Source organism: Branchiostoma lanceolatum, chromosome 15 (assembly GCF_035083965.1).
Source record: "Branchiostoma lanceolatum isolate klBraLanc5 chromosome 15, klBraLanc5.hap2, whole genome shotgun sequence".
NCBI lineage: Eukaryota > Metazoa > Chordata > Leptocardii > Amphioxiformes > Branchiostomatidae > Branchiostoma > Branchiostoma lanceolatum.
In genome coordinates this window covers 7,955,722-7,983,235 of record NC_089736.1, presented here as the reverse complement: position 1 = coordinate 7,983,235, position 27,514 = coordinate 7,955,722, and the positions used below count along the sequence as shown (strand labels likewise).

General features: G+C 42.7%; 1 protein-coding gene across 1 annotated transcript; it reads left to right on the top strand.

Moving 5' to 3' along the window:
* Positions 1-43: 43 nt before the first annotated feature.
* Positions 44-27,483, top strand: LOC136420352 (thrombospondin-type laminin G domain and EAR repeat-containing protein-like). The gene is made up of 10 exons (XM_066407210.1): positions 44-1,329; positions 9,778-10,337; positions 19,096-19,249; positions 19,416-19,547; positions 20,379-20,626; positions 24,112-24,298; positions 24,516-24,745; positions 25,311-25,498; positions 25,837-25,941; positions 26,201-27,483. Exons 1-10 carry the CDS (start codon positions 1,227-1,229, stop codon positions 26,352-26,354), a joined length of 2,061 nt encoding a protein of 686 aa, XP_066263307.1. The 5' UTR covers positions 44-1,226; the 3' UTR covers positions 26,355-27,483.
* The last annotated feature ends 31 nt before the right edge of the window (positions 27,484-27,514 follow it).

Here is a 27,514-nt window from a genome sequence, read left to right as displayed (position 1 = left end):
AGTGCTTGCCAAATGAACTCCTCCCAAAGTAGTCAGTGAGGACAGTACTTTGAATAAGAATAGCCTATCATCTCCTATTGACTGGCATTTCTTCGCCTTGAGTCATGAAAGGCCCCTTCGCTTCATCAAGCACAGGCTTGCCGGCGTGTTCGTCCCACACACAAGGTACACAATTATTCTCCACCGACTTCTTGAAGGAATGAAATAAGACACTTGCAGACGCGCACAGCTCGACAGCGACGTGGTACGTTTGAGTGTTGTAGCGAAAGAAAAAATCGCGTGGAGAGTACGTGTGAGAGTAGTGAGACCGGCGGGGACGACAAGGTGGTTGAGCGTAGGAGAGCCGTCTGGAGCGCCCGGCGGTTGGACGACGTTGGGCCTGCGGTCTGTGTAGCCGGAAGGGCTGCAACAACAGAACCTGTGCGGCTCTGCGTCTGGGCACACCGGTGGGATCACGTATCCTTGCGAGACTTCTCCGTGCAGGTAGAACGTCTTAGCGCACACCTTGAAGAGGACACCGGCATGGGAGGACGCGGTTTACACGGAGGGTACCGGCACCGCAGCAGACCGACTGGGGGGTTTGAGGTTTGTGGTTACATCTGAGGAAAATTCGGTGACATTTAAACTGCGGTCAGTGTGTGTACATCGTTTCCAGACCGGACGAGACGGATGTTGTATAATATTCCCGCCTTATATTTACTACACTTCGCTGTTGTGACGGGATCCCACACTCAAGTGTAACAGGTCTACTGCTTTTCAACGGAGTCTCGGACTTGGACACTGAAATAAGGGCGAAAATACGGGCTTTATACACAGAACAGAGGCGGAAACCTATCTTGTCTTCAAGGACAGCTAGAAGCATCAAACACTGTTGGACGTTATTACAGAGGGAAGAATGCAGTTAGGTACTTGAGGGAGGCAGATATTAATCGTCTATTGCTTTTATTGCGACCGGGGACACGGAAAAGTTGTGAACTTTACAAACGTGTTACGAGGGAAAACAGAGGACGTCGTGTTTCTGTGTATCTAGTCTGATACTGGAAGGAAAGTCTCGGTGGGATCGCTGGGAGTCAAGTATGTAATCCTGCAGTTCAAGTGGCGGTACTACAGCCCGAAATCACCGCCTGTGTCAGCACTCCAGCCCGGGCGTCTCACAGGGCTGCCCGGCAACACCAGTCACCAGGCCCGACACACAAACACCCAGGAAAGAACAGCGCGCCGACACGATGAACTTGATCCACGGGAGGAGCTGGGCGGGGACCGTGGCGTGTTACCTGAGTCTGGCGGTGGTGGTCGCCATCCCGTCCCGCCTGCCCAGGCCATGTACAAGTAAGGAATGTTCTGATACATCGGTACTTAATTACTGTAAACAGTCACACTAAACAACACGCATGACTTGGCGTTGCCCTGGACTGTCGAAGGTTGTGCCGAATAGTCGCACTAGTCTACACACAGGTCAAACACTAAAACATACCCAGATCACATAACAGGCATACTTCTATAGACCTTTAGATATACCTCCTACATTATAACTCCTACATGTCGCTAGGCGGCCGTAAGATTAAAGCAAACACGGAGTGTTTTAAACAACAATCGCCGACAGTCGTAAAGTGTAGGAACAAAGCCTGAGTTGACTAGGCGCTGCCGGACAGATCTGGGGTTTAAAAGATCAGTTTTTACTGTGGGGAGAAGACATCACAGGGCCTGACTATCTCTGTGAGTTGTGGAGTCATAAATCAGACCTTAATGCCGCCCTAATGTGTGGATCTGCGCGATTGTTGTTGTAAATATTGGGGGCAGACGTTCTGAAGGACATACAGACCTCTAGGGGAAAATGGCGGACGAACCGAGGGCGATAGAACAGGACCCATTCTAATCATCCAAATGAACAACTCGCAGCCATAAATGTTAACCGTATCAAAGAAATTAATCTAAACGAATTCTACTCAAAACAAAGCCTATACCGAGCAAATTTATGCTCTTTGTGTACGGTTTCGTTTTAGTATGTTTTGGGTTGCAGCGTTTAAAGGCTTAAACGCGGGGTTAAAGAGGTTAATATATTGACAAACTCGATTAAACCACTTCAAAAGTTGACGATAGCAACACGTCAGAAATAACAGTATATGGAAACTGTCACTGTACAAAAGAGTGCCTCAGTAGGCGTGTCAGGTATCAGCATTACAGGCAATTTACCAGCTACTGTTTTAAGTAGGTTCGGGACACTTGTAGACCTCCCAATGGCTTCAATGTCATAAACGGCTTGCCCTTTATATTGGCCCTGAACTGGACTTTTAAAAACAAGACATCATCAAAGGCTTTAACAGTTTGTTGCACAGAACCTCGGCGTAGGTGGCTCATAGTTAACATGCTGGAAAATTGTTTTATCTATTCAGCGCACAGGAGAATGGAGGAATGGATAACTTGAGAACAAGTTGTGTTACACAATCATTACATATATTACATAACTTTAACATGGCGGCGTTTATCTTACAAATCAAAAAAATAAGAATAGTAACAAATAAAGTACATCTGTACAATTTGGAACCAAACAACACGACTATAAAGAAGTTGAAATATTCTTTAGCGATTGCGGACAGTAGAAAGTTGCTTTGGTGCCATCCGACGCGATCTCTTCGTAAGGCCTCGGCAACATTCGTTGTACGACAGGATTACGACAACATTCGTGAGGCAGTCGTGAGTGTGTCTTAAAACATATGTTTTTGTTTGTTTCTTTGTCTGACAACCACTATCATATCTAGAAGAGGTAGCAACACTTTTGATTATTTCATCTTAGGTGTTTTTTTTTTAATAAACGGACCACTAGGGGGATGTCCCTGTGGCTCAACTGGCTCACAGTTGAGCTCCTGGTTCCAATTAGTTGGTAACTTGAGACCCCTGTTCAAGTCCGGGGGTCAGGACATCTCAGTTGGGGCTGCACCCGTCTTTCGGAAGGGACGTAAAATGGGGGTCTCATGTTCGAGGAGGTGCATCGAGCACGTTAAAGTGAAATGGCTAGCAACCTCGAGCTCTCCCTGTAAAAACATACCCTGCTACAGAAACAGCAAGGAAACTTGCTGCCCTATGTGCCACTAGGAACTACAAGGGTCTGAACGAACGAGCTAACGTAGCAGTAGCGTAAGGTTCCAACTATCCACTTACCGACATCCGAGAAACCACAAGCAGCTCGAGATAACAGTGTTGTGGGAATGACCAGGTGTGGCCATTAAAAACTCACAATAAGAAGAAGGAAGATATGATGTTACTGCAAAAAAATGTCGAACTGCTCAGGTACCATACTTAGAAGATGCATTTTTCGCATGATAGGTCTGTGCGATGGAGATATAGAGAATGGTAGTGGATCTTTAGAAATTCATCGTCAAATTAAAAAGATAAGTTGGAACCCAAGATTTAAGAAGAAACAAGAAAAATGCAAGACTGAAGAGTGTTTTGGAAGGTGGAGAATGGTTTTGCTGTGCGTCATTCGTTTAATTCATCTTTCTCATTGAAAATAGAAATAAATAAAAATAAAGACCCCAATATAAAGTCACTATGCAGGAAGATTAGCTACTTATATGTTACATGTATGATAGCTGTATCCAAGTATCCATGCGTGTAGGAAGAAGGAGGGGTGTAAGATATTTGTACACTTACTTTCCACGTCAAAAGTTTATACACTTTTTTTGCACTTTTTTTCCTGTCGTTTTATTTTGTTGTTGTTGTTGCTGTTTACACAATCGTAGAAGCCAGTGACCTTGTTTAACCCCCTCCCCCGCCCGTCAGAGCTGTGCCGTCCCGGTGTAGACACCCTCCCTCCTGGCGGTGTGATCTCCCGCTTCCGACGGGGTCGGCCGTCTATTGTTCGCCCGGCGGTAACTTTCTCTCTACCTGTCAACCTGCTCTCACTGCCACATTCCACACACGTCAAGAAAAAAACACACACTTGTTTGTATATAAATCAAACTATATTTCATGCCCTTGAGTATGTACAACATGAACATGTAACTTATTTTTCCTAAGCACAATTGGGATGGTAATGAATTTGAAATATATATAAGTCAAACAAACAAATAAACAGACGATATATCAGTTTGCACCCCTCCCACCCCACCGAGCCAGTGCCTTATTGAAGTGGAAAAAGGCGTTTAAGAACGTTTATACAGACGTTTGTCCGGGTTCAGTCTGGCTCGGAGTTTGTTTTGATTGATCTGAGGCCTAACGCGTTATAGACGGGTCACCGACGGGGATAATCACCCCACACTGACGGCTTTATTTACAGACAGGTGGAGGTGTTAGCGTTAAACCCCCACTACAATAACCAGATTAGGGGAGGACTAAAGCTGCAACGTTAAACGTGGCCGTCAATCATTCGTGTGGAGAGACCGTGGCCCGGGGTTTAACTGTGGAAACCACTGCGGTCAAGACTCAGGCGTAAATCGGACGTAAATACTGCCGAAAGTAAGACCCCGTTTACACTCGACTGCGTGTGTGAAGTCAGGTCCGATTCTGTTTACATCTGATCTCCGGTACAGGCATCCTGATCGAGTGTAAAACTTAAAGTAAGCCATTAAAGTCAAAATGAGGGGGTACAGATTCACACAAGTCACCCAACATTTACCTACTTCGATTTTATGTTGTGATCTTTTCAGTGAAGTTGTAATGCTGCAGGAGAAACAACGAGCTATGACAACATTTTCCTTCCTAAGACATCGGAATTGTGTACCACGACACATCCGCAACTGTCCCACGAATGTCCACAATTCGTAAAGCTATCGTACGACGTACGAGACCGAGCCTTAATACACGATGCTAAGTGTGCTCCTCCCAGACAATATGGCCGTCACAACAACGTCCTTTTGTCATTCCTACGTCGGACTTCAGACAAGATAATGACGTCCGATTTTAACGAGTTTAACCTTTCCGAGATGTTATCTTGGAATCGCTATGAAAGGGCTCTATTAAGGGTGAAGATGGGAGGGTGCTGGTTCTATCACTCACAGACAATGGCACTTCCTACTCTCAGACTTAGTCTTAAGTGGAAAGAATTTCTACTGACGATTCTTTTAAAGTATTTAGCTAATACGCCATGTCTATATGTTCTGGCAATGCCAATAGCATTCTTTTGTATCCTGAAATCACGACAAGGAAACAGTCTGTTGACTGGAGCAATAACTGATTTGCTGTTGCTTTTTTTTGCTATATTTGTGCTAAATCGTCGTGAATTATGCCCTCAATTGGAATGTCATTCAAGTTGTTTATCACAACATTATTTTACAGATTTATCACAATTCAATATTTTCTCTCAATAGAACATGGAGCTAATAAGGAATGTGTTAAAAACTTAACACTTCGGCGACTCGTGGTTAACTACTAGTATGCAAATGATATCTTAAGTCGGATATTTCGTTTCAATATTTTCACTACATAACTTACCTATATATATGCTATGCACGATCAGGGCGTTTCTCTTATCAAAAAATAAGATCTAAGTAGAGATAAAAACGTCACAATTTCAATGAATAGATAAACTATAACGATAGGTTTACGACAGTCTATTTGGGAGTATTCGAGCGACAGTCGTGAATATGGTTTGTGACAGAAAATGTTACGTAGATCCTTGTCGACTGTCTGTTCTATAATAGCCTCGGTGAACATTCTATGATAAAATAAATCGTATAGCTAATGTGACCGTACCTTAATAGGGGTTTCATATCTTTTTGGCGTCATTTAAGGCCGTCTTTATTATTAAAATGGTCAAGTGAGTAGAGTGTTCACCTTACATTCAGTAGATCGTGAGTTCGATCCCCAACAGTCATAGTAAAGACTTTAACAATGGCACATGCTGTTTTAACTTCTTCGCACTTGGCATTTAGGAAAGAGTATGGTGGTTGAACGCACACCACTACCAGCGGACTAGCCCCCTGCTGTAGTGACTTGCACAAAGTTGTGTGGCCCAATGTACATTGAAACGGAGATGGGCACCGCCCTGTGTACCATCTGGTACAGGAAGGACTTTAACTTTTTAAGTTCTTTTAATTCTAAGGTCATCCTTTGTGTGACTAAGGGTAATGTGAAAGGCGCGTTGAACCACGGCGCAACCATGTGTTACAGTGTTGACAGCCCACACGATTGGGTGATGTTCTCCAGACTTGTCTTTTTTCGTTGCCAAGGGGCACGAACTTGTAAAACAAAACCAAACACCGCTTGTCATATTAGTCGAACAAAATGGCGCTCGTCATGACTTTGTGTTGTTTCTCAATCTTTCAGCTGAGTGCTGAAATTACAGTCATCACATTTATCCTAACAGAACTTTCCTTTGATGGTTATCTTAGGTGACACGTGACAGGTGCAGCACGCCAGCAACGCTCATGGCAAAACGTGGCGAAACGTTTCACACATACGTAGGGCTGGTGTGGGAATGATCATATGTACACACAGGCATGATTTGTTAATGCAATGACAGGCACGGAACATTTTGAGTACAGTTAGTGTAAAGCAATGACGTACAGGAAATGATAGCAATGATGGACAGAATGGGGAGAAATGACTCTCAAACATGTGACATATGTAGGGTTGGTTTGGTGACATTTACACAAGATACATGTAATTTTTATAGATACAGGTATGGGGCATTGTTAATACATATGACAGGCACGTAAAATTGAAGTACAGTTAGTGTAATGAGGTACAAGCAACGCTCATGGCAAAACGTGGCGAAACGTTTCACACATCCGTAGGGTTGGTTTGGTGACATTTGGACAAAAGAATGGTTAGATGTATAGATACAGGTATGAATTGGTAATACATATGGAAAGATTGAAGTACAATTAGTGTAATGAGGTACGAGCAACGCTCATGGCAAAACGTGGCGAAACATGTCAGACGTCACGTAGGGCTGGTGTGATGACATTTGCACAAGAGAATGGTCAGATGTATAGATACAGGTATGATTTCGTAATACAATGACAGACACGTAAAAATTGGAGTACAGTTAGTGTAAAGCAATGACGTACAGGAAAGGATAATAATGATGGGCAGAATGGGGAGAAATGACTCTCAAACATGTGACATCCTAGTATGTAACTGAAAAAGGGAGGAATATCGATAGATATCAATTATGCACATGAAGACCTAATTCACACAATTAATGAGAGCATGATATGATTGCACAGTGGTAAATATGGTTATTTCATTCTTGCGGCACTTGTAAGTTTAGTAAATGTGCCCCACGCAACGTGAGGTCAAGGGTGAGGTGAGGTGACGTGAGGACATCATTAGACATTGATCATGCAAATGAGGACCTCATTTGCAAAATCTATTAGATAATTTCAGAATAGCCTTCTTTGCTAATATTTTCATACTTTTAACAACTTGTATCATCTGGGTATCAAGCGATGATCAACTGATATAAGTTATACAAATAACATTTACATAATCAATAACAAACATTTATGATACGTTACTCTAAATGGTCCACATCATTTGGCGAAGGTATGAGGTCGTGAAACTCTCGTTTCTGATATAAAGTCACACAGGAGGTTAACTGTTTCGTTCTTAATCTATTTACTTGGGACCAGTTGGGAGTTGGAGAAAGCCTGGGAACACCATCTGGATTGGTGTACCGACAAACAAGAGTCTACAAAAGGTGCTCACAACACCGCTGACTGGAGAGAACAGAAGGAGCGCACAGTGAAGTGCAACCGCAGGTGTCTGCCTAGCCTCCATAGCAGGCTCTCCGGGCCTTTTTCTGGGCTTTTAATACACCCTTTTGCTGATGACTTCTTTTTGTACTGGGTCGTTTGTGCTACGGGCCTAATGGTTACGGGCTGGCTGCACAAACGACCCAGTACAAAAAGAAGTCATCAGCAAAAAGCCCAGAAAAGGCCCAGAGAGCCTGCTATAGAGGCTAGTGTCTGCCTGGGTGTCCGGACTCACCTGCTAATGGCATAACGGCAGAACCTCGCCAAAAATGTCGGGACAAATACAGGTCACATTGTTAGACCAGAGAGAGAGAATACGATCTCACGCCTTGCTGATTAGCGTCAACAAATATCCGTGTGTGGGGGGAAACACGACGCACCTTTTTTCGTCCCCAGAAGTTTACCGTCACTGCCTAGTGGCTCGTTCAAGTCGCGCTATTAGTTTACGTCGGTTGTCGGCGGCGAGTGTTGATAGTTCTGAGCCACTGCGGCGGAAATGAGCCGTGGACAGGGCAGGTATGCCGTTAGACTAGTCCGGGAGACTTTTCCGCGTTTTCTAACCAGAAAATAGTGTTCAGAAAACCTTGCAAGACATGACAGAAATGAGTGTACAACGCTGAGGACCATCAAAACTGTCTTATATTTCACGAAACGAAATAAAGAAATAAAGAAACAATTGAAATTGACATCTTTTTACTGCCTTCTTTACGACCCGGTCACGTACGTCGTACGATCGTCGTACGATGGCAAACTGATCGGGCATTCCTGGGACTGTCGTGTATGTGTCGTACAAACTTCAGCTGTCTTCTTACACAAAAGACTGTCTTCGATCCTTGTCGGCGGTTGGTTCTGTCACAGCCTGCTTGGAACTTTACGGTATTAAAGTCGTACGACGACCTAAGACGACACACAACCGCTACGTTATCAAAATAGAAGGACGAACATTGGTGACACAAATTCACAGCGAATCGTTAAGGTTCGTCCATCGCAGTCCATTAAGGTCGCTCCGTGACTGAACAGTCTCTGTTTGTTTGCTTTGTGGACTAAAAGCCAGTTTTTGTATAAACAAATGTTGAAGGAGATCTAAGTATCAACCCTTTTAGTCGTCTGCACAGGGCGAACATACGGCTATCATGACTGTATATCAGCCCGATGGGGACATGTACAGATATTTTCCGTTGAGAAATATATACATTTTTGCAGATGCAACGTACAGGATTTTCATAGTTTTGTGCCACTTAGATACACACTTATAGAGATACGATGTCTCGCATTGATACATCTCTTGCCCAGTCTTGAATGTGGTTGCCTGAACAGATTTTGGTTTATAGTCGACCTACCCTGTGATATCTTAAGGAATCAACTTTTCGGGGACCTTGGAAAAAGTGTGGAGGGGTGCGCTCACAGTTAGGAAGACCCGCACATGCACATTGTGGTAGTGTGTCGTTTTTTTTCTGCTGTGTATCTTCATCTTAGCTGCAAAAGTTCACCCAAAGAGTTTGACTGACTTGCCAAAGCCTATAAGTTGAGAACCAAAACTCCATAAGCCTATTTCGCACAGTTGACTGTTTCTGAGTTCACGTTTCCGAATCAGCGGATGTTAAATGAGCCGCTCTATCCCGACGGCTGTTCAGGGAGACCATGATCTTGTCGGCCCCGTAAACAAGGCTTTAACATAACCAAGTTTGTTACAACAGAAACAGTGACTCTGCATAAACTGGGTATGCCGCGGCTAGTACAGTAAACAACGCCTGAAGTACAGCCAATGCATTCGCACATGCACACACATGCATGTACACACACACACACACACACACACACACACACATGCACGCGCGCGCGCGCATAAACAAATGCACATGCACACACATATACACACGCGCGCTCATTCACATACACTAACGAACGAACGCACGCGCATGCACACATACAATCACACGTGAGAGATCTTGAGAGAGAGACAAAGATCTTTCACATCATACACGTATTTTCTCATTGTAATATACAGTGCAATGTCATTGTTATCAAACCACATCGTGACTTTATATTTCCATCTTTCCTCACCACCCCGGCCCTGTAGATCTCCAGCCGATAGACCTGTTAGCCCGCGCGTTGGAGTTCCAGAGATACCTGCCTAGCGGGACGGACATCACCATCGACCGCGCACACACGATACACGCCATCGCCTTCTCCCCGGACAGCGGGACGCTACAGGGCGTCAACTTCCCCTCCAACAGGGTGTTTCTAAACTGTGAATACTTCCCGGAGGAATTCTCTATCCTCGTCACACTGAAAGCAAGACTGAATATGAAGGGGAACCAGTATATCCTCTCGCTTGTGCAGGAAAGAGTCCATAACATTAGGCTAGCCATACGGATTACCAGATTCAAAGTCTTCTTCGACTACAGCAGTTCGGGCGGCCCCGTCGTGAAAAAGTCGTCGCCTTCGTTCGCGACGGAGATTGCCGACGGCGAGTGGCACACGTTCGTGATCACGGTGACCGGAAATGACGTAGGCCTGACCGTGGATTGCAGGCCGCCGTACTTTACGTACTTGGACAGAGCGTTTCCGGCGTACCTTGACACTACAGGGACGAAATTCCACATCGGAAACAAGAGAAGAAGAAAGGAACAATTCACGGTATGTCCTGTTATCTTTTCTTCAGGTCATTTCCACTCTAATCTCAAGTAAGAGTGGTTCGTACATTTGTATATTTGTTTTCACCTTCGGTGATGACATTGATGCTACAAAAGAACAACAAACATACAAATAAACTCTGGATACGCTGAGGGCCGGTTGACTGGCTAAATAGCCTTTATGTTTGTCGTACAGCTGCTTTTGTTATTTGGATAAATATTTTCTGTGGTTGATAGTCTCTTTTATATTCAAATCATATCGATTGATTGACTGATTGATCGGTTTCAAAGATTAGAAGAACAGGGATTATATCTTATTTCCTTCCTATTTTATTGGTAAGATAATGTTTGAAATATTCCAAAATGTGGCAGCACGTTCTGAAATACGACACGAGCGAAGGTGCGACACTCCCGTACAGTGTAGAACTCTCGGGCCTCCGTAACATCAAAGACAGTCCGTCGACAATGACTTACAGGTGGGTTAACCCAACAATCATGGGTGGGCTGGCGGAGGCTTGTCATGTATTTTCGGCTTACCAGAATAGGATCGCTCCTTGGTTCGGGACAGAGCGGTGTTCTGAGAAACAAGTGTACTGTTCTGAGAACATAGAGAAAGGCAGACTTATAACCCACTTGGTCTACGCCATCTTTAAACCATACTGATCGGAAGCTTTCTACGTACTTAACACGAAGGTAGTTACATAAGGTGATCAAATTAACAGGTGAACATCTCTATGGTTTCGTCCGAAACACTGTTCTTTACAAGGCCACATGATTCCCAAGAGCCTACGGTAGGAAGATAATTGGTAAGGAAAGTTTTACCGCCCTTTTCTTCAACAATGCCGTCTTATATTTAAAAAGGCAGAGGCTTTCTACGTACTTAACATAGTACTTACATAAGGTGATACATAAGATAGTTACATAAGGTGATATAATTTAAAGGTTAACATCTCTATGGGCGTATGATTGTCGTTTATCCGACAAAAGTGTCCCCAAATGACTGTCCTTGTGAGAAAAGTGGTTGTAGTTTTGGTACAATGGTCGGGAGAATGTTCGTTAAATGACTGGCTTTGGATGACAAGGATGGAATATAGAAAGAGGTGGTAGAAATGAAAGACAGGAAATGTTAACAACATTGGGCGAATGCCAAATCAGACTTCCCACTCTTCAAGTATCACATTACACCATTTTCGCGTTAAATCCTAGTTAGCTGCCACTGTAACGTATTCACATAACTGCAAACTCACACAAAGGCCAGCAAACAAACAAGGAAACAAATAGCTCATCACAATGCCTTCGTTTTTACGGAGGTAATGAAGAAAATGTGAAGGGAAAGTTAACCAAATGATGGACCCATCCCTAAGTGCCCTGTGTGCATTGCGTGTGGGCCGTTACAATGTCCCAGGATTACCCACATTAGGTCTAACGTTAGTGGGGTGTGATGATAGCGCCACGGGGCCTGTGGACTCATCACATCACAGTGGTGATGATTCAAATTGGGGCCAAACTTGCTTCTTCTTTTCTACACGCTGTGACATGATAATAGTTAGGCCAGAGCTCCGAGAAATAATAAGTGGACGTCGCTGTAGAAAACAGATACAGGCGGCTCTAGTTCTGATGCGGTTTTGTGGCTGTCGGAAAGGTTCAGGGAAAGGTCACAAGATGCTAATGACTATAATTAGTGATTAACTCCAGAGGCGTCGGCAAAAACAAAAATGTCGTCTGATTCTCTGCCATTGCATTGGTTGCCATGCCGACACAGTAGAAGGTTTATACCAAACAGTCTGTTGAACTGAGTTTTTGTCCTCAACTCTGAATACACGCATTTGATAGGTGAAACATAGGTCTATATAACAATAATAATGGTAATTAATAGATTATCTTGCAGTAAGTGAATGTATCATTTTCATTTTGCAATGAAACAAATTATTGTCTCTAAAGCTTTCAGTCCTTCTTTACTCACTGATACCTAGGATTTGGGTTTAACTTTCTGAAAAATGGGACAAATTTGCTCAATAAAGTATGGACAAGATATTCAATGAAATCTTAAGTTTCTCAATGAGTGTTCTTCAAACAATTAAAATATACTTTCAGATTTTTCGGCACCTATCATTTAGTCACAAACTTCCGGCAATGCCCTTTTAAGACTGAAATAGCTTTTTGTAATTTGATCGTACAGCCCGTGTTCTAGTTTTCCTACACTTTTCCAGCTTAAGTGAAAGTCCAGATATCAACACTATTCGAATTCTACGCCGTCTCATGCTTGTGTACATATCATGTTAAATGTGCAAGACAACGGGTAGACTCAAACACACTAAAAGCTTTACTGTTGCTTTTAAAATGTTTTGGCGTATCGAAGCGCGGCCGGGTCTAAATTACTGGGTCTGTTTTGGAGATTATCTGTGTGCAGATGGACAGGTGAGATAACGTCCAGGTGTTCACCTGTACCTGTCGCACAGGTGGCAGACAGGTAACGCTACCTACAGCAGAGAGGTAACCCCCCAAAACAATAGTGATACAAGCGGCGCAGATACTCATCTGTACACAAGACAGACTGATAAGGGTTATATACCTGTACATAAGGCTACTACAAGAATCACTCATCTATAGTTTACAGATGTGCACTTACTGAAAAAATTAAGGGAAATGTTCGCGTTTTTCGCGGTGACCTCATGGCCGCGAACTTAAAACCACCACGAACATTTTTGTTGTCTTCTGTCCTTGTTTCAACCGCGAAACCACTGCAAACACTCAATTTTCTCCTTACCACGAAATTAAATCCCCGCGAACATTTCCCCTTTTACGGTAATCGATCCTAGCTTCTGTGTCATGAATGATATACAAGACCCCGCAAACAAGACCGCAAACACGTATGTAGCTATTTACACACGCTAATCTTCAACAATTAGATGTGGATGAAATACTGTTGCAGAAAGCCGCATTATCCTTATGCTTAAGTTGATCGTTCGATGGAAAAATCATCCCAGTGTCAATTTTTGTCACACATGGCATCTTAGTGTCTTAATGAAGCTTAAGAGAAGTATGGTTCTGGGAGATTGGCAAAATACCTTTACAGAAATGTGTGCCTGTTGTATATGTAGTCGCGAATGTTTCTCCTTTGTTTAATTGTTAGAAAAACAGAGACATCCATGTCAAACACGGAACCTAAATCAACAGTGTTGATTGTCATCCATTGTTTGGGATCTATTTTGTTTCCGGTATCGCACTATCGTCCATGTCAATCACTTTATCGTACATTCCTTCCATTCTAAGGTCTGAAATCCACTGGGAAGGCCTCAGTACCAAGCTGCTTACAACACTTAAAAACTCAAATTTGATTGGTCACGATTTGATGAAATCAAATGGCTGTACATGTGTATGGAGAAACATATCAAAGGGAACAGTTCATCTTTTTGTAAGTAACAAGTAGCAGTAATTATGCTGTCCCAATTTGTCCAAGCTGACAATTAATTGGATACATATTTGATCATATCACGTAAACAAGAAGTCCAATTTTTCTGTCATCAAAATTTGATGACAGAAAAATTGGACTTCTTGTTTACGTGATACTTCCCAGTTTTTTTATAAAACCAAAACAGGTATAACTTAGGTACTAGATAGTTTTGCATGTTTGCGGACATACATTACGACTTAAGGCGGCCAGTTCAGTTTTATAAGTGCCCACCGCCTCTTTTTTGTGGACACAGACTTCGGGAAGGTTTTGGACCGGGGGCAAAGTATCACCCAAGCGGAGAAAGCATTCCGTCCAAAGAACTCGTCTTCCCAGCGAGTCGGTAACGCGAAGTGAAGGGCCTTTATGTTTGTGCAGCGAGTCGGACGCGCTCATTTACTAGTCCAGTTGCCGGGCCACCTCTCGAGCCCTCCCGCCCGGGTGGCAGCTGACTTCACGACACTTCAAATCCCCTTAATCTTCTCCTGGCCACTGTACTGTTTTCTGGGTCCGTGGTTCCGCAGTAGTGCATACCACCCACCAAATCCGCAGACAACTCACCCTTAACCCTAGTACCAGGGTACTAGCATAGGCCTCGCACAAGAACCAGTTTGACTATAAAAAATGCCTTCTTGTCGCTCATAAACATGAAATACACTTGTAGCAAATTGATAACCACCTTGATGTCTTCTTAACTCTTGGCTCCGATTCTAAGACTCTTAAGCTTCTTACTGGGGCCTATTCGGAAGTTGTATTTGCCTGAGTGTAAGAATCATGTCAGAAAACGTAAGAATGGCGTAAGATGATAAAGTCATTCTCAGATCAGATGAGGAAGTTCTGGCTTCATGACAGTGGGCTAGAAAACATATCTATGACATGATTTATTCCATTTCTAATATGATATGATATTGTGTATCAAGTGTTTGTCGTTAAACAATGGTCCTGATGTTTTCAAAGTAGGATTTTTGTTGGGCATTAATAATTTTGTAGCAAAATATGTTGGTAGTATATTTTCTGATAATAAAAAAGAAACTTTATTCTCTTTGAAAATGTCACTAATGTCCGAAAATTATAAGTTTGTTGAGTCTAAAGAGTCGCCACAAATTTCCCACGGTGTCTGCCCACCGGATCTTTTGCACATTCTTCAGTTCTTGTTTCATCTGATAAGATTTTCTGAACTGTCAAAATTATTCATGATGACAGAACAGAGACATTGTAGCAAATCGCCCGGCAACACTGAACCAGTGTTCGGTTTATCGGCTTAAACCAGACATGAATCGAGGCGGGGAAGAATCTCTCGCAGATGAGTTCACCGGGATAAGCGCGTGATTGTTGCCCCATCAAGGTGCGTTGGACGCGGGTATAAATCGTGGGGACGTCGGTGTGGCAGGTACGGGCCCGTCGGATGCGATGAATGGCGGCTTTTGTTTTGAGCGCGTCGCGCGTACTGACATGTTCACCTTTGAGAGGGAGTGGAACGCGCCCCCGAGGAAGCCCCTGTAGCGATCCAGCTACGTCATGCGTGAACATATCATTATTATAACCTTGTGTTTCAAAAGGATACTGAATATGATTAGAATATAGTTTGCACTACAAGATATCAGTATTATTTTCTGTCAGTTTGCAATGGCTAGCTAGTTACGTGCTTTTATCAAGCGTTCTTTACTTTCATATTCTGTCTGCGGAATTCGAAGTGCCTTGAAGAGTTTGACACTGGTTGAGAAGGACAGTCAAAGGTCATGATGGTATGTCTGCCTCTTGGAAACATTGAAACCTTAACACACTTCTGCATCGGGTAATTGAAATTCCTTTAAATGAGGGATATTTTAAGCTGAGATGATGGGATACAAGAACGAAATTATCTGATGTATGAAACGTATGGTACGACGTCTGAAATGGACATAGACCAAAAGAATGTAACGAAAGGTCAGTCCATTTGTTTACAATAATCCTTGCCCTTAGGCGACGGTCTGGGGCACAAGAGCACTGCAGCCACAGGTCATGACCACATGATAAAAAAACTCACAATTTCAGTATAAACTAGAACGAAGGGATAACAAAATCAACTTGAAAATGGATCCGAAACCTACAGGTCATGTATACGTCATTGTTTCTCTATTATATCTATCTATTTCTGTTTTATATAGCCGGGGTGGCCAATCTCAGTGTAAGACACTGTGTAGGGTGTCGTACCAGCGTGCTCCTATAAGCGTTGTCAGACTTTCCAGCAGAAATAGACTACCAAAATAACAATAGAAACACGACTGAAAGGCTGTCAAATGGATCCTTGACAAGTAGGCTAAGGTCTGTCGCATTCGCAGTGATTCCGATGGAGAGAGTGCCATCTACTATAACACCTGTTACGTTGGTGATTTCAGGGACGATCAAAGAATCGTAACCGTCGCCTGGGTCCTACATTCGCCCCTCCCCAACCAGTGTTTGTTTATTTTTGTGCAAATCGTGGGGTAACAGGTGCGGGAAGGTGCTTATTTTGTGGGTCTTCAGTCAGGGCCGCCCCAGTAATTAAAAGGCGTTGATCGTGTAAAGTGAAATCTGTCAAAGGTCAGCGGGTGGGCACTGACCTTTAACCCCTTCGGGGCATGCGTCCTACCCATTCATCATGTCGGATGACGGCGGCCATTTTGGATGATTTGTCTCCATTACTGAGTTTGGACTAATTACTACCCCCGACACTGTGACAAATTATTATCAAGACAAACAAATTTGAAATACCGGGCTAAGGTAGATCCTGCCCACAATAATGCTTCTCTGAATTCCTTAACTTCAATACCAAATTTAGCTCATCATCTGTGAATAATATCAAAGCCACAAAATACATGCAGATCTATGTAGCACGTTTGGCCAGAGGCAAATTCCGTTATAAGTTCTTTTATATGCACTCTTAACACTTGTCAGTTTTGTTTTATCATATAAAGACTACCCGAAGTAAATGTCTTCAACTTGAGGAAGGGTCTTGGCAGCAACGGAGTTTCTTTCATCAATATCTTGTCATTCAGGCTGGAGTTATGAGGATAATATATTTTCGTCAATATTACGCACAGTTTCTCAATATTCATAATTTTACTACCCTGTTTCTGTCATTTCTGTATCAGACAGGTTGTTGTCGGGACACATCTAAGGCCCACCTGCAAGCGGCATGACGTCATCATGCGGAAAATACCGGGTTCTGGTCTGTATCAGACCCGGTCATCCGACCAGAAATGTGACAGACTCCTTCTTAAGGCCTCCCTGTCATTAAGACATAAAAGCCAGAGACGCAAACATCACAACTGAGAAAATTCAGCATAAGCAGCGTATGCAGTCTTTGCAAAGACAGATTCGTCTTTCCCATGTCTTTCACTTTTAGATGTAGTATTGTTGGCAACAGCAGGCGATGGCGAGTCTCTGTCAACAATGCTTCTGAAGTGCACGACAGCAATGCCGCAAATTAAAGCCCATTTGTACATTTCTCTGCTCAATCAAGCAAAATAGATCCATCTATTGATAGCCTGCTGTCCGTGCTTGAGATAAAGCTGCGATAACTATTCTTTAAGCTATTTCATGCGCTAGCTGTCTACTTCGCGTTGGCCTTGACAGCCTAGGACTTTCTTTTGGTCAAGTTTCTGAGCGAGGAAAATTCTCCAGTTACAAAGTAGCGAAAAGTATTGTTTAAACGCTATCAGAGCTCCATGATGACAAAATTGGCAGGTAGCGACCGGCCGGGCCTGTTAAATGACCCGAATGCGTGTGTGGTTATTGTGATTTTACGGGACGACATCATGACTAATTGTACAGTGTCTGTCATTAGCTGCGTGCCGCCGTCCCGTGCTGTTAGCTTTAACTTCGCCCCGGAGCTCTTCACGCATGATACGTTTACTTACATGGCGCACCTGGGGTGGAAGGACAGTTTCTTTAATCGCCTTTACGCACGCCTTAAAGATTGCGTAAAGAGTTCGTTTTTCACCAAAGATGAAAAAAACATAATCTTTACGCATGCTTTAAGGTATGTTTAAAGATTGAATGTCTTGTTGGCCTGTCGCATGGTGTTTCCATGGTACTCAACATAGCATAGACCATGGCGTGTCTCCGTAAAGTTTGTACTTTCGGTAACGCTACTTTACCTAAATTCGATGCAGCATCGTTTGTCAAATCACCCCATGACGAGGTGATTGGGGCGGAAAGTTTTTGACCTCGTCGTCTTCGTATGCAGGGTTATCGACCTGAACTCTTGAAGCAATTCCGGCGACATTTTGTGTTGCATTTAACACTTTCCCTCAATAACCCAATTTATACATGTAAAGCAAAGGATATAGGGTTGCACAACGGATTTAGGCGAACTAGCGTCAGCACTCATCATCGCAAATGCTCTACGGATATGACGTCTGAATGTCGTTGATCCTCTGTTTCAGGTCATTCAACCGATGAGATCTTGACGCATCTCCATGATGTTAGATGGCGGTTATAAAATTCTTTTACTGATCTTGTAGATTCTTTAACCACAAGCCGGGACTGGAACCCGTGACCCCCTGCACCCAACACCGCTTTGAAATGTCCCTCCTTGTTGGTAATACCGTTCGGAATGTTAATGATGATTGTTAAATGTTGGTTAATGTGTCTATTCTCCCTTTGAAGACCCGTGAGAAAGGTTTCAAAGGACAAAGTTGATAACAGTTTTTTAGTTGATGGCATGGCGTCATCAAAGTTGCCGTGAGCGCAACGCAATGTGGCGGCATCATGAATAAAACAGAAAATTCTTCGCACACACTTACACAAAACAGAAGCCTAAGAAGAACGTACGGTGGAATGTTGTGTGTTGGCATGATGATATTGATTACTTGGAATCAAGATGGAATGTTCTAACAACACATGACAGTCAACTGTACGTGTATGTTGCGGTTGGATGCGGTTTACCACAAAGCATTCCGGGAGGAAATGTTAGCATACTACTAGTATGTGGCTGACAGGTAGATGGTGTGATATACATGTACTAGTATTAGCTCGACCAACCCTGTGTTGTTGATAAAAGCCATAACAATGAAATCAACGGGTCATCAGCAGGAAAACTATGGCAAATGTTATTTCACTGAGTAGAAGTTAACCAACAGTCCGTTTTGTTACAGTTAGATTGATGCATACGTATACCTCCGATTGCTGGCAATGTGTTAACAGCGCCGCCTACCGTCCATACATACAACTCCATTTCTTCACCTTCCGTACAGTTTGTGTCTAAGATTCGCTGTTTTGAATTCTATGTGTTTGTAAACCCATTTTTCCATATGAATAAATCCAGTGGATTTTTGTTTGCCTATAGGGACAATTGCACCAGTTGGTACTACTTCCTGGCGCGGATGCCTCCACGCTGGTGTGCCCTTCGCTCAATCCCCGGTTGGCGCGGATGAATCTACCCTCCCCCTTCCCGAAAGACCTGGTGCCGCAACACAACAACGCACCGGACCACCAATCTGGTAAGCCGTATGATAATATCTTCAAACGTCTTTAAGTTTTAAAGAAAATAAGAAGTGAATCTTTACGTTTGACACTGATTCAGGCCATATGGGCAGAGGGTTGTTATCCTTCCACCACCTGTTTGCCTCCCCAACTACCCATTTCTGCACCTTCCTTATTTTCCAGACGCCCGTATGAAAGTGGAAATGGGGGACGACTCTGTCTGCACGAACGGCGACGTCGGCAGGATGTGGTTCGACACCAAGTCGGGCAGCATGAAGCTGTGCGACGGGCTGGGGTGGATCGCCGTGGCGGACGGTGAGTCTGAACTGCATGCTGCTAACGTTTGGGACAGCATCTGTAAGCAGCGACACCTATCGCTGCAGTGCAAAGTTAACCAGTCAGAATTGCTCCGAGGAAGGTGACAGATGGTCATCGAGACGTCGGTTGATTAAAAAACTTGATTTTGAACAAAGAGTCTTTTTATTCAGTGACTTACCAACCGAAAGAAACTATTCACGGATGTATGCGACAAAATTCCGCTAGGTACATGTAGCGCTCGGCAAAATGCAATATGCTGGTAGAGTGAAATATTGTTTTTGGTGTGCTGGACTGTCTGTATGTGCAAGGAGGTTATATGGAGACTCCTTGGTATATGTATGGGTGTTTTCAAATTGCTCTTTGTATATGTTCTGTCAGAGTGCGCTCCTCGCCAAAGTGGATGACGTCTGCCATCTCGGATTGCCTTGTTGATAATAGCATCTTCTTCTTCAGACGAATCCTTATGAAATGCTTGAGACGAAGCGCAATTCTTTCTCCATATCAGTTCTGCTTGTGCTATGCAGCTTCGCTATGGCTAAATAAGCACGATACACCTACTCTTCTCGATAAGTATGTTGGGTTATACGCCAAAAATAATTACTCAAGCAACTGGATAAGATTTTAAAACAGTCAGACGTTTCAGATAGCATCCGCTATCTTTCGTCAGCGACTATAGAAGGATCTGGTAGAACTAGGTTTTATACCAAAACTCTGAATAGAAATGTAGGGTTATTTTACACACAGAGCTTTGACGTCGGAGGCTTATGCGCTCCCACATAGATAAGGCGTGTAGAAATACGTTTCATTCTAACTCTCGTGATCACACAGCGGGGAACTCGCGGATCGACTACTTGGACGTCCATCAAGACGTCTACACTCCCGCCAACACCATCGACATCGAGACCTTCTACATCGAAGGGGAGGGGCTCTTCATGGCAACAGCCAATCACGACGCGCGCCTGGACAAGGAGCTGGATTCCAGTATTTTCAAATGGACCAATGGGGAGTTCGTGGTTCATCAGAACATCAAGACGTACGGCGCGCAAGAGTGGGAGTATTTCGTCATCGACGGACAGGTCTGTGGAAACATTTCTTTTTCTATGGCCGACGTCCGCTTAGAAGGGTCACGAATCGAATCGAAATACATGTAGCTGATAAAGTCTATTACCTCCATGAAACATGGAGGTACAGTTTTTGGTCCGTCTGTGTTTGTGTGTGCGTACGTGCGTGAGTGCTTGTCCGGCGCATATCTTGATATTTGTTATGTGTGTAGGTGTTGTGGACCCGGTGGTCAGGGTCGATTTGGGGCCTCCTGGTGCCCGACCTTGGTCCTGAACATACAGTGGTCATGTTTTTATCTTCGCCGAGGAACTCGGAGTAGATTATGTTTTCGGTTGAGCCAGCTGTTGTGTGGGTCTGTATGTATGTCAAGAGCATAACTCGGGAAACCTTTGATGGATCTTCGTGATATTTGGTAGGTGTGTAGTGGTTGTGCAAAGGAAGGTCAAGTTCAAAAATCGTCCTGACGTTTTCCAACAATACTGCAGCGGACTTTTAATTTTTCTGTGTTTGTATGTAGGCAAAAGAAGTGACGGAAACGTTGATGGATCTCAATGATTTTTGGTAGTTTGGAAGAGATTGTGGGAACGGAGGTCAAGTTTAAAAATGATTTATTTGGCGCTTTCCTACAGAACTGCAGCAGGCTTTGTGTGTGTGAGAGTTTGTATGTCGCCAGCATAACTCGAGGAGCTATTGGCGGTTGTGCATGATATTTCGTGGATAGGTAGTGATGTCAAAGAGGAGGGTCAAGTTCGATAATGGGCCTCCTAGCGGGTATTTGAGGTACTGCAGCGGAGCTTCAACGTTTGAGGCCAAATTTTCTGGAGGCGTCAGGTTCATGATTTTTTGTTAGTATATAGCTTCTGGGACGGCAAGTGAGTGGTGGGAATTAAGGCCCCCTAGCTGCTCGTTTGGAACTGCAGTTGGCGTTTTTGTTAATACATTTGGAGACGAATAACTCCAGCAGGGATTGACGGATTATCATACTTTATGGCATGTGGATAGTTTCGGTGATGCTTCACATAACTGAATACTTGTCATGCAAATAAGACGATAATTTGCATAATAAATGAGGAAAGTTTATAGATTCGCCGAAAGCGTGTAGTCAAATTTCATACAAGTGCTATGGTAACGATTTTTAAGTGGTGTACAGCTCTTGGGGCAGGGAGTAAGTGATGTAAGTCTAGACCCCCTAGTGGCTTGCTTAGAACTGCAGTGGGATTTTTTCATGTTACCGTTGGAGGCGAATCACTCGGGTAGGGTTTGATGAATTTGCATTGTTTTGGACAGGTAGGTTATTGAGGTAATGATTAACAAATAAAGACGTATGAAATTGTAATCAGGGTCTAATTAAGTGGTGAAATAGGCTTGTTTATAATTACATTTTTAAGTACCTTTTGTCGACCTATATCTAAGGACAACACCTGCTTGTCAGCAGGCCTGTGCAAATTAGATTGATGCTCTCTGGTGACCTCAAAAACCACCGGCCAAACTACACTCCCGCTGGGACGGAGCTTATATCAACAAACAAACACAGGAAAGGTCTGGCCCTGTGCGGGACTAGTCAAAACGATGAATATAAGGAAATGTGCAAGCAGCAGGCACTACAGAAGGCATTATACCAAGCTTTATGTGGTTTGTAAAATGCAGTTGTATATACCACACTGGATGTGGACCACAGTCCTTCGTAGATGAGAGTAAGAAAAGGTTCTTGCGCAGATAGTGACATAAACATCCTCAAAATCAGGATAATCTTTAAAACAGACCCATGCTACCCATCAGGACCTGACTGAACTCCCCTCCAGGGTGTTTCACATTTAAGACAGAGACACGAAAAAACAGTAACAGGTCTCACAAATCTAACACCCTCCAAAAAAAAAGTGAAACAGGAGGCTTTAGAGAGATATTGTCAATAGCAGTAGGGACAAGAGTCGTGGTCACTGCCAACGTTAACATATTAGACGGAATTGTTAAGGGCGCATTCGCAACAGTAGTAGGTATTGACAGCAAATGCCATGATGTCCACACCTTCCTCGTAAAATTCGACAGTGAAAGCAAATACAAGAAAGATTTACCCAAATGATTTTTAAAGACCCATCAAAAGACAATGTTCAATAAGTTCTCAGTTACGGCAAGCACGACGAGAACAGTATCCTCATTATGATATTATGACATACACATCATATGATATTATGACATACACATCATATGATATTATGACATCATATGATATTATGACATCATATGATATTATGATATTATGATATTATGATATTATGATATTATGATATTATGATATTATGATATTATGATATTATGATATTATGATATTATGATGTTATGATATTATGATATTATGATATTATGATATTATGATATTATGATATTATGATATTATGATAAGCGCCATATTATGGCATGTGCTGTCAATACCTACTACTATGATATTATGATATTATGATATCATGATATTATGATATTATGATATCATGATATCATGATATCATGATATTATGATATTATGATGTTATGATGTTATGATGTTATGATGTTATGATGTTATGATATTATGATGTTATGATATTATGATATTATGATATTATGCAGTTTGTGGCCCATAATATTATGATATTATGATATTATTATATTATGATATTATGATATTATGATATTATGATATTATGATATTATGATATTATGATATTATGATATTATGATATTGTGATATTATGATATTATGATATTATGATATTATGATATTATGATATTATGATATTATGATATTACAATATTATGATATTATGATATTATGATATCATGATATCATGATATCATGATATTATGATATTATTATATGATATTACTATATGATATTGTGATATTATGATATTATGCTATTATGATGTTATGATATTATGATATTTATGAATATCATTGTACCAAAACTGCACCACTGCTAGGTGCGGAAAAGTCACATGTACTATGTCTTTCAAAATGTGTATGATATGGAATAAAGATTTATTCTATTCATATATATTGACTGTACCATTTCATGATCACTTTCAACTTACAACACTGCAATATCGAATCTTTGTGGCCCATATAATATCACCATACCTGTACCACCAAATGATTTTTAACCCCATCTAGACTGGACTCATTCGCCCCATCATAACTTCCAAATGGTATGGTGCATGATCAAATTTGCAGGGAAATATAAGCACGTAAATATCAATCTCTCTCCATAATAAGCCTTGATTATTTGGCGAAGATAATGTGTTCGTGGAACTCTAGTTTATTGTTTTTTTAAGTCTTACCCGGTGTACAGAAAGTGCGAAATGGAACGAATTGAAACTTCTGTTTTCTATCCTTCCACAGTACCGTCCCCCAACAAATGTACATTTCCATCGATTTTATTTCAGTTTGCTTCATCTTTCGTTCCATTTCGTTCCATTTTGCACTTTCTGTACACCCGTCTTACCCGAACTTAATGTTGCCCCAGACTTTCCTGGCCGTGGCGAACTACGGCGGCACGAGCGGGAGTGAGACCAACTCGCGGGTGTACCGCTGGGAGCCCAAGCTGAAGCGGTTCGCCCTGCACCAGGAGATGATCACGTTCAACGCGCGGGACTGGGAGGCCTTCGAGATAGACGGGGAGCACTACCTGGTGGTCGCCAACCACGCAAGAGGTAAGATATGGTCGTTTTTTTACTTTCATAAACATCAGGACTCAGGAGGCGATCTCTCTGTCAAACATTAAAGCTTTCTATTTCGGATATAATGACATTACCTATTACATTTTCCATCCAGAAGGTGATACATAAACTTAATATAAACACGTACACATACATACATACATACACATACACACGTAACCCATATTAATGATTTGCGTGTTTTCTCCAGGATTGGAGCACAATATCGAGTCAGTGATTTTCCACTGGGAGCGTGCCGGGGACTACTTTGTTCCGTACCAGACCATCCCCACCAAGGCGGCTTACGACTGGGAGGCCTTCACCATCGGACCGTATCACTTCCTGGCCGTGGCGAACGCGTACAACGGCGTGTCGACCAAAGTGGACTCCGTCATCTACGTGTGGCAGTACGGCCGGTTTCTACCCCTGCAGTTCGTGGAGGTATGTATTGGGCACACAGTTGTCTGGACTCTTTACTCAATACCACTACACATTCATGTGGGAAAGATTCCTTGCTGAAAGGAAACCGTACAATCGATATTTCGACCTATAAGATCTTTCGTGGAGACATTCTAGTAGGTATGTGTGGCACAGGTTATGTCAGTCTTCAGATTTCCCATTGATGTAATTTCAACGACAATTAGCTTGCATCATTTCTAAGTTGTCTATGCATTGCCTCTCACCGTTCAATAGTCTTTCTCTTCTTCGACACGCTCCCAATGGAAGTCTGTATAGATCAGAAAATCCGCTCCAGTCATGAACCGTAACGAGGGGAATATAGACTTATAGTTACGTTTGGGACCGCATTCTTAACACTCCAGCAGCGACACCTAGCTGCAGTGCGCAGCAGACCCAGGCATTAAATTGCCTTTAGGAAGGTGTCAGACGGCCACTGAAACTGTCAACTCCTTGACGATTGATGAATAACTTTGCTATTCAGTCATTCACAAACCCGATGAAAGTATTCACGGAATTTTCACTCCTTTGTTTCTTCTTTATCCCCTAGACCATGGGCTGTACCGACTGGGAGTACATGAACATCGGGAAGGAGCACTTCCTGGTGGCGGCGAACGCCTTTAACCACGGGCCGCACGCGCTGGACAGCTCCTACAGATACAGCATCAACTCCACCATCTACAAACTTAACGTGCAGAAACAGCGCTTTGAGGAGTTCCAGAATATCCGCACTCACAGGTGCACATGTAGTACCTTTCTAGTGTTTTTTTTTTTACCACTTCTAGTATTTGTTTAAAACGTTACAATGATCTAAGACAGCCTTTGCTGTAATACGGTTGTTGAATATTGTTGGATATATGCACAACGATCTCAAGAACGCCCTCAGCTTGCGATCGCGTGACGATCGTACAAGGAATAAGACCCTGCCATTAATTCGTAGATTTCCATTTTTTCTGCGACTATTCTTTATTCCTGGTTGTTTATATACCCGCATGTATATTGTTGTCTCTTTCCCGGATCGCTATCGTTGCCCTTATTGATTTAAAACTTACCGTTTGTTGTTACCATGACAACAGTGCCACGGACTGGGAGTCGTTCCGGGTGGGGAGGGATAATTACCTGGTGGTCGCCAACTCGTACGACGACGGGGAGAGCAACGACGTGGACAGCGTCGTGTACAGGTAAGAAACAACACACAGGCTCATCTTGAACATTACTAGTTATCCCAAGAAAGTGAGTCGTTTTGAAGGAATGATCGTAAAGTAGACCAGTGGGTTGCTGTCATCAAAAACGTGATGGCAAAAGTCGTCGTCGTAGATGACACCCAGATAACAACCGTTATTTCCCATACCCTTCGTTACAACTCTTGAACAGACCTTCTTGTTTTGTTGCGACGTTTGCTTCGATCGATCAAACTGCAGTTCCTCCTTTCCTCGCCAGGTGGCAGGGCGTGGAGAAGTTCAAGCCTGTCCACAACATCCCCACTACCAGCTGCGCGGACTGGGAGTTTTTCCAGATGCACGGAGAGTCTTTCCTGGTCTACGCGAACGCTAAGGGGAGGGTCTCCAAGGTGCTCAGGATACGGACTTACTAAGCAGAAGAACAACTAGTACGATAGTAGAACTACGCATGTCTGGATAGCCAAAAACATGCCTGTAGAATTCCCGGAATTCTTGCAAACTGTACACAATACAATACTATTAGGCCCGCCCCCTGAGAGCGTCGCCAAAAGCATTATATTTGCCTTGGAAATAGAGTACATCTGCGTGTAGATTTTCTCACAAGGTGCTTACGCGCATGATATGTCTTCTGGTGAAGTTGATACTCAAGTTGATATAATAAGCCATGAACAAACTGTCCGAGCAAAATATGCAATCCAGCAAGCTTGGTTATCATTGATAAGGGTAGATTTATTGATTGTATTAACTTCATAGATCGTGTCTTACTTATTTTACATACTGACTGTATGTCGGTATGTGACGTGAAAAAACTGTGCTCGTGATGTGGTTTTTCTATCTATACGCTCTGTATGATTTATCTGTATATATTCAGCGTCAATTTTAGCGTATATATATATATATAATGTTGACAACTTGAATAACTTATTCTTGATTTATCCTGAATCTACTTATCATGTAAATAACTGTAATTTTTATCTTATTCTGCTGCGAACTGGCACGAGTGAAATGGAAATTTATTGTACCTGGTGAAAATACTTGTGGATTCCAAGTTATCCTTCTAATTTAGAAAAGTTTAGTTTTGATGAATATCTTATTTGCTACAGTCTGTGTTTCCTGCCCACATTGGTTATCACCAGAATTGACACTATTTATATGACTGCGTCTTTTTGTTGTACAATTGACAAGCATATATATGCACTGCCAACTTGTGAAAATAAGAAACTCTACACAGCATTGGAGTTGAAGACTGTGAAAAACTTCCCAAATAGATCCAAGCGCCTTCATATACATTTAGAATTACCTTTAAGACATTTAAAAACACTTCTTAACATAAAAAACGCTTTTAAGGCGCCACGCGAGGAGCCCAATGTAGCACCGTGGTCCCGTCTGTATTCGTGTAACGTTACACATTATTTCTTGAATGCAATAAATAGGTTAGGATACATGTGGACATCATCCGCTTTTCACGTTTCAATATAGCATTGACCTTTCTCTGACCTGCACATCCTCTTATGAAATAAACATCCGGACAACAGACTACAACATGATGTGGCAATTAAGGACACGTCTGCAT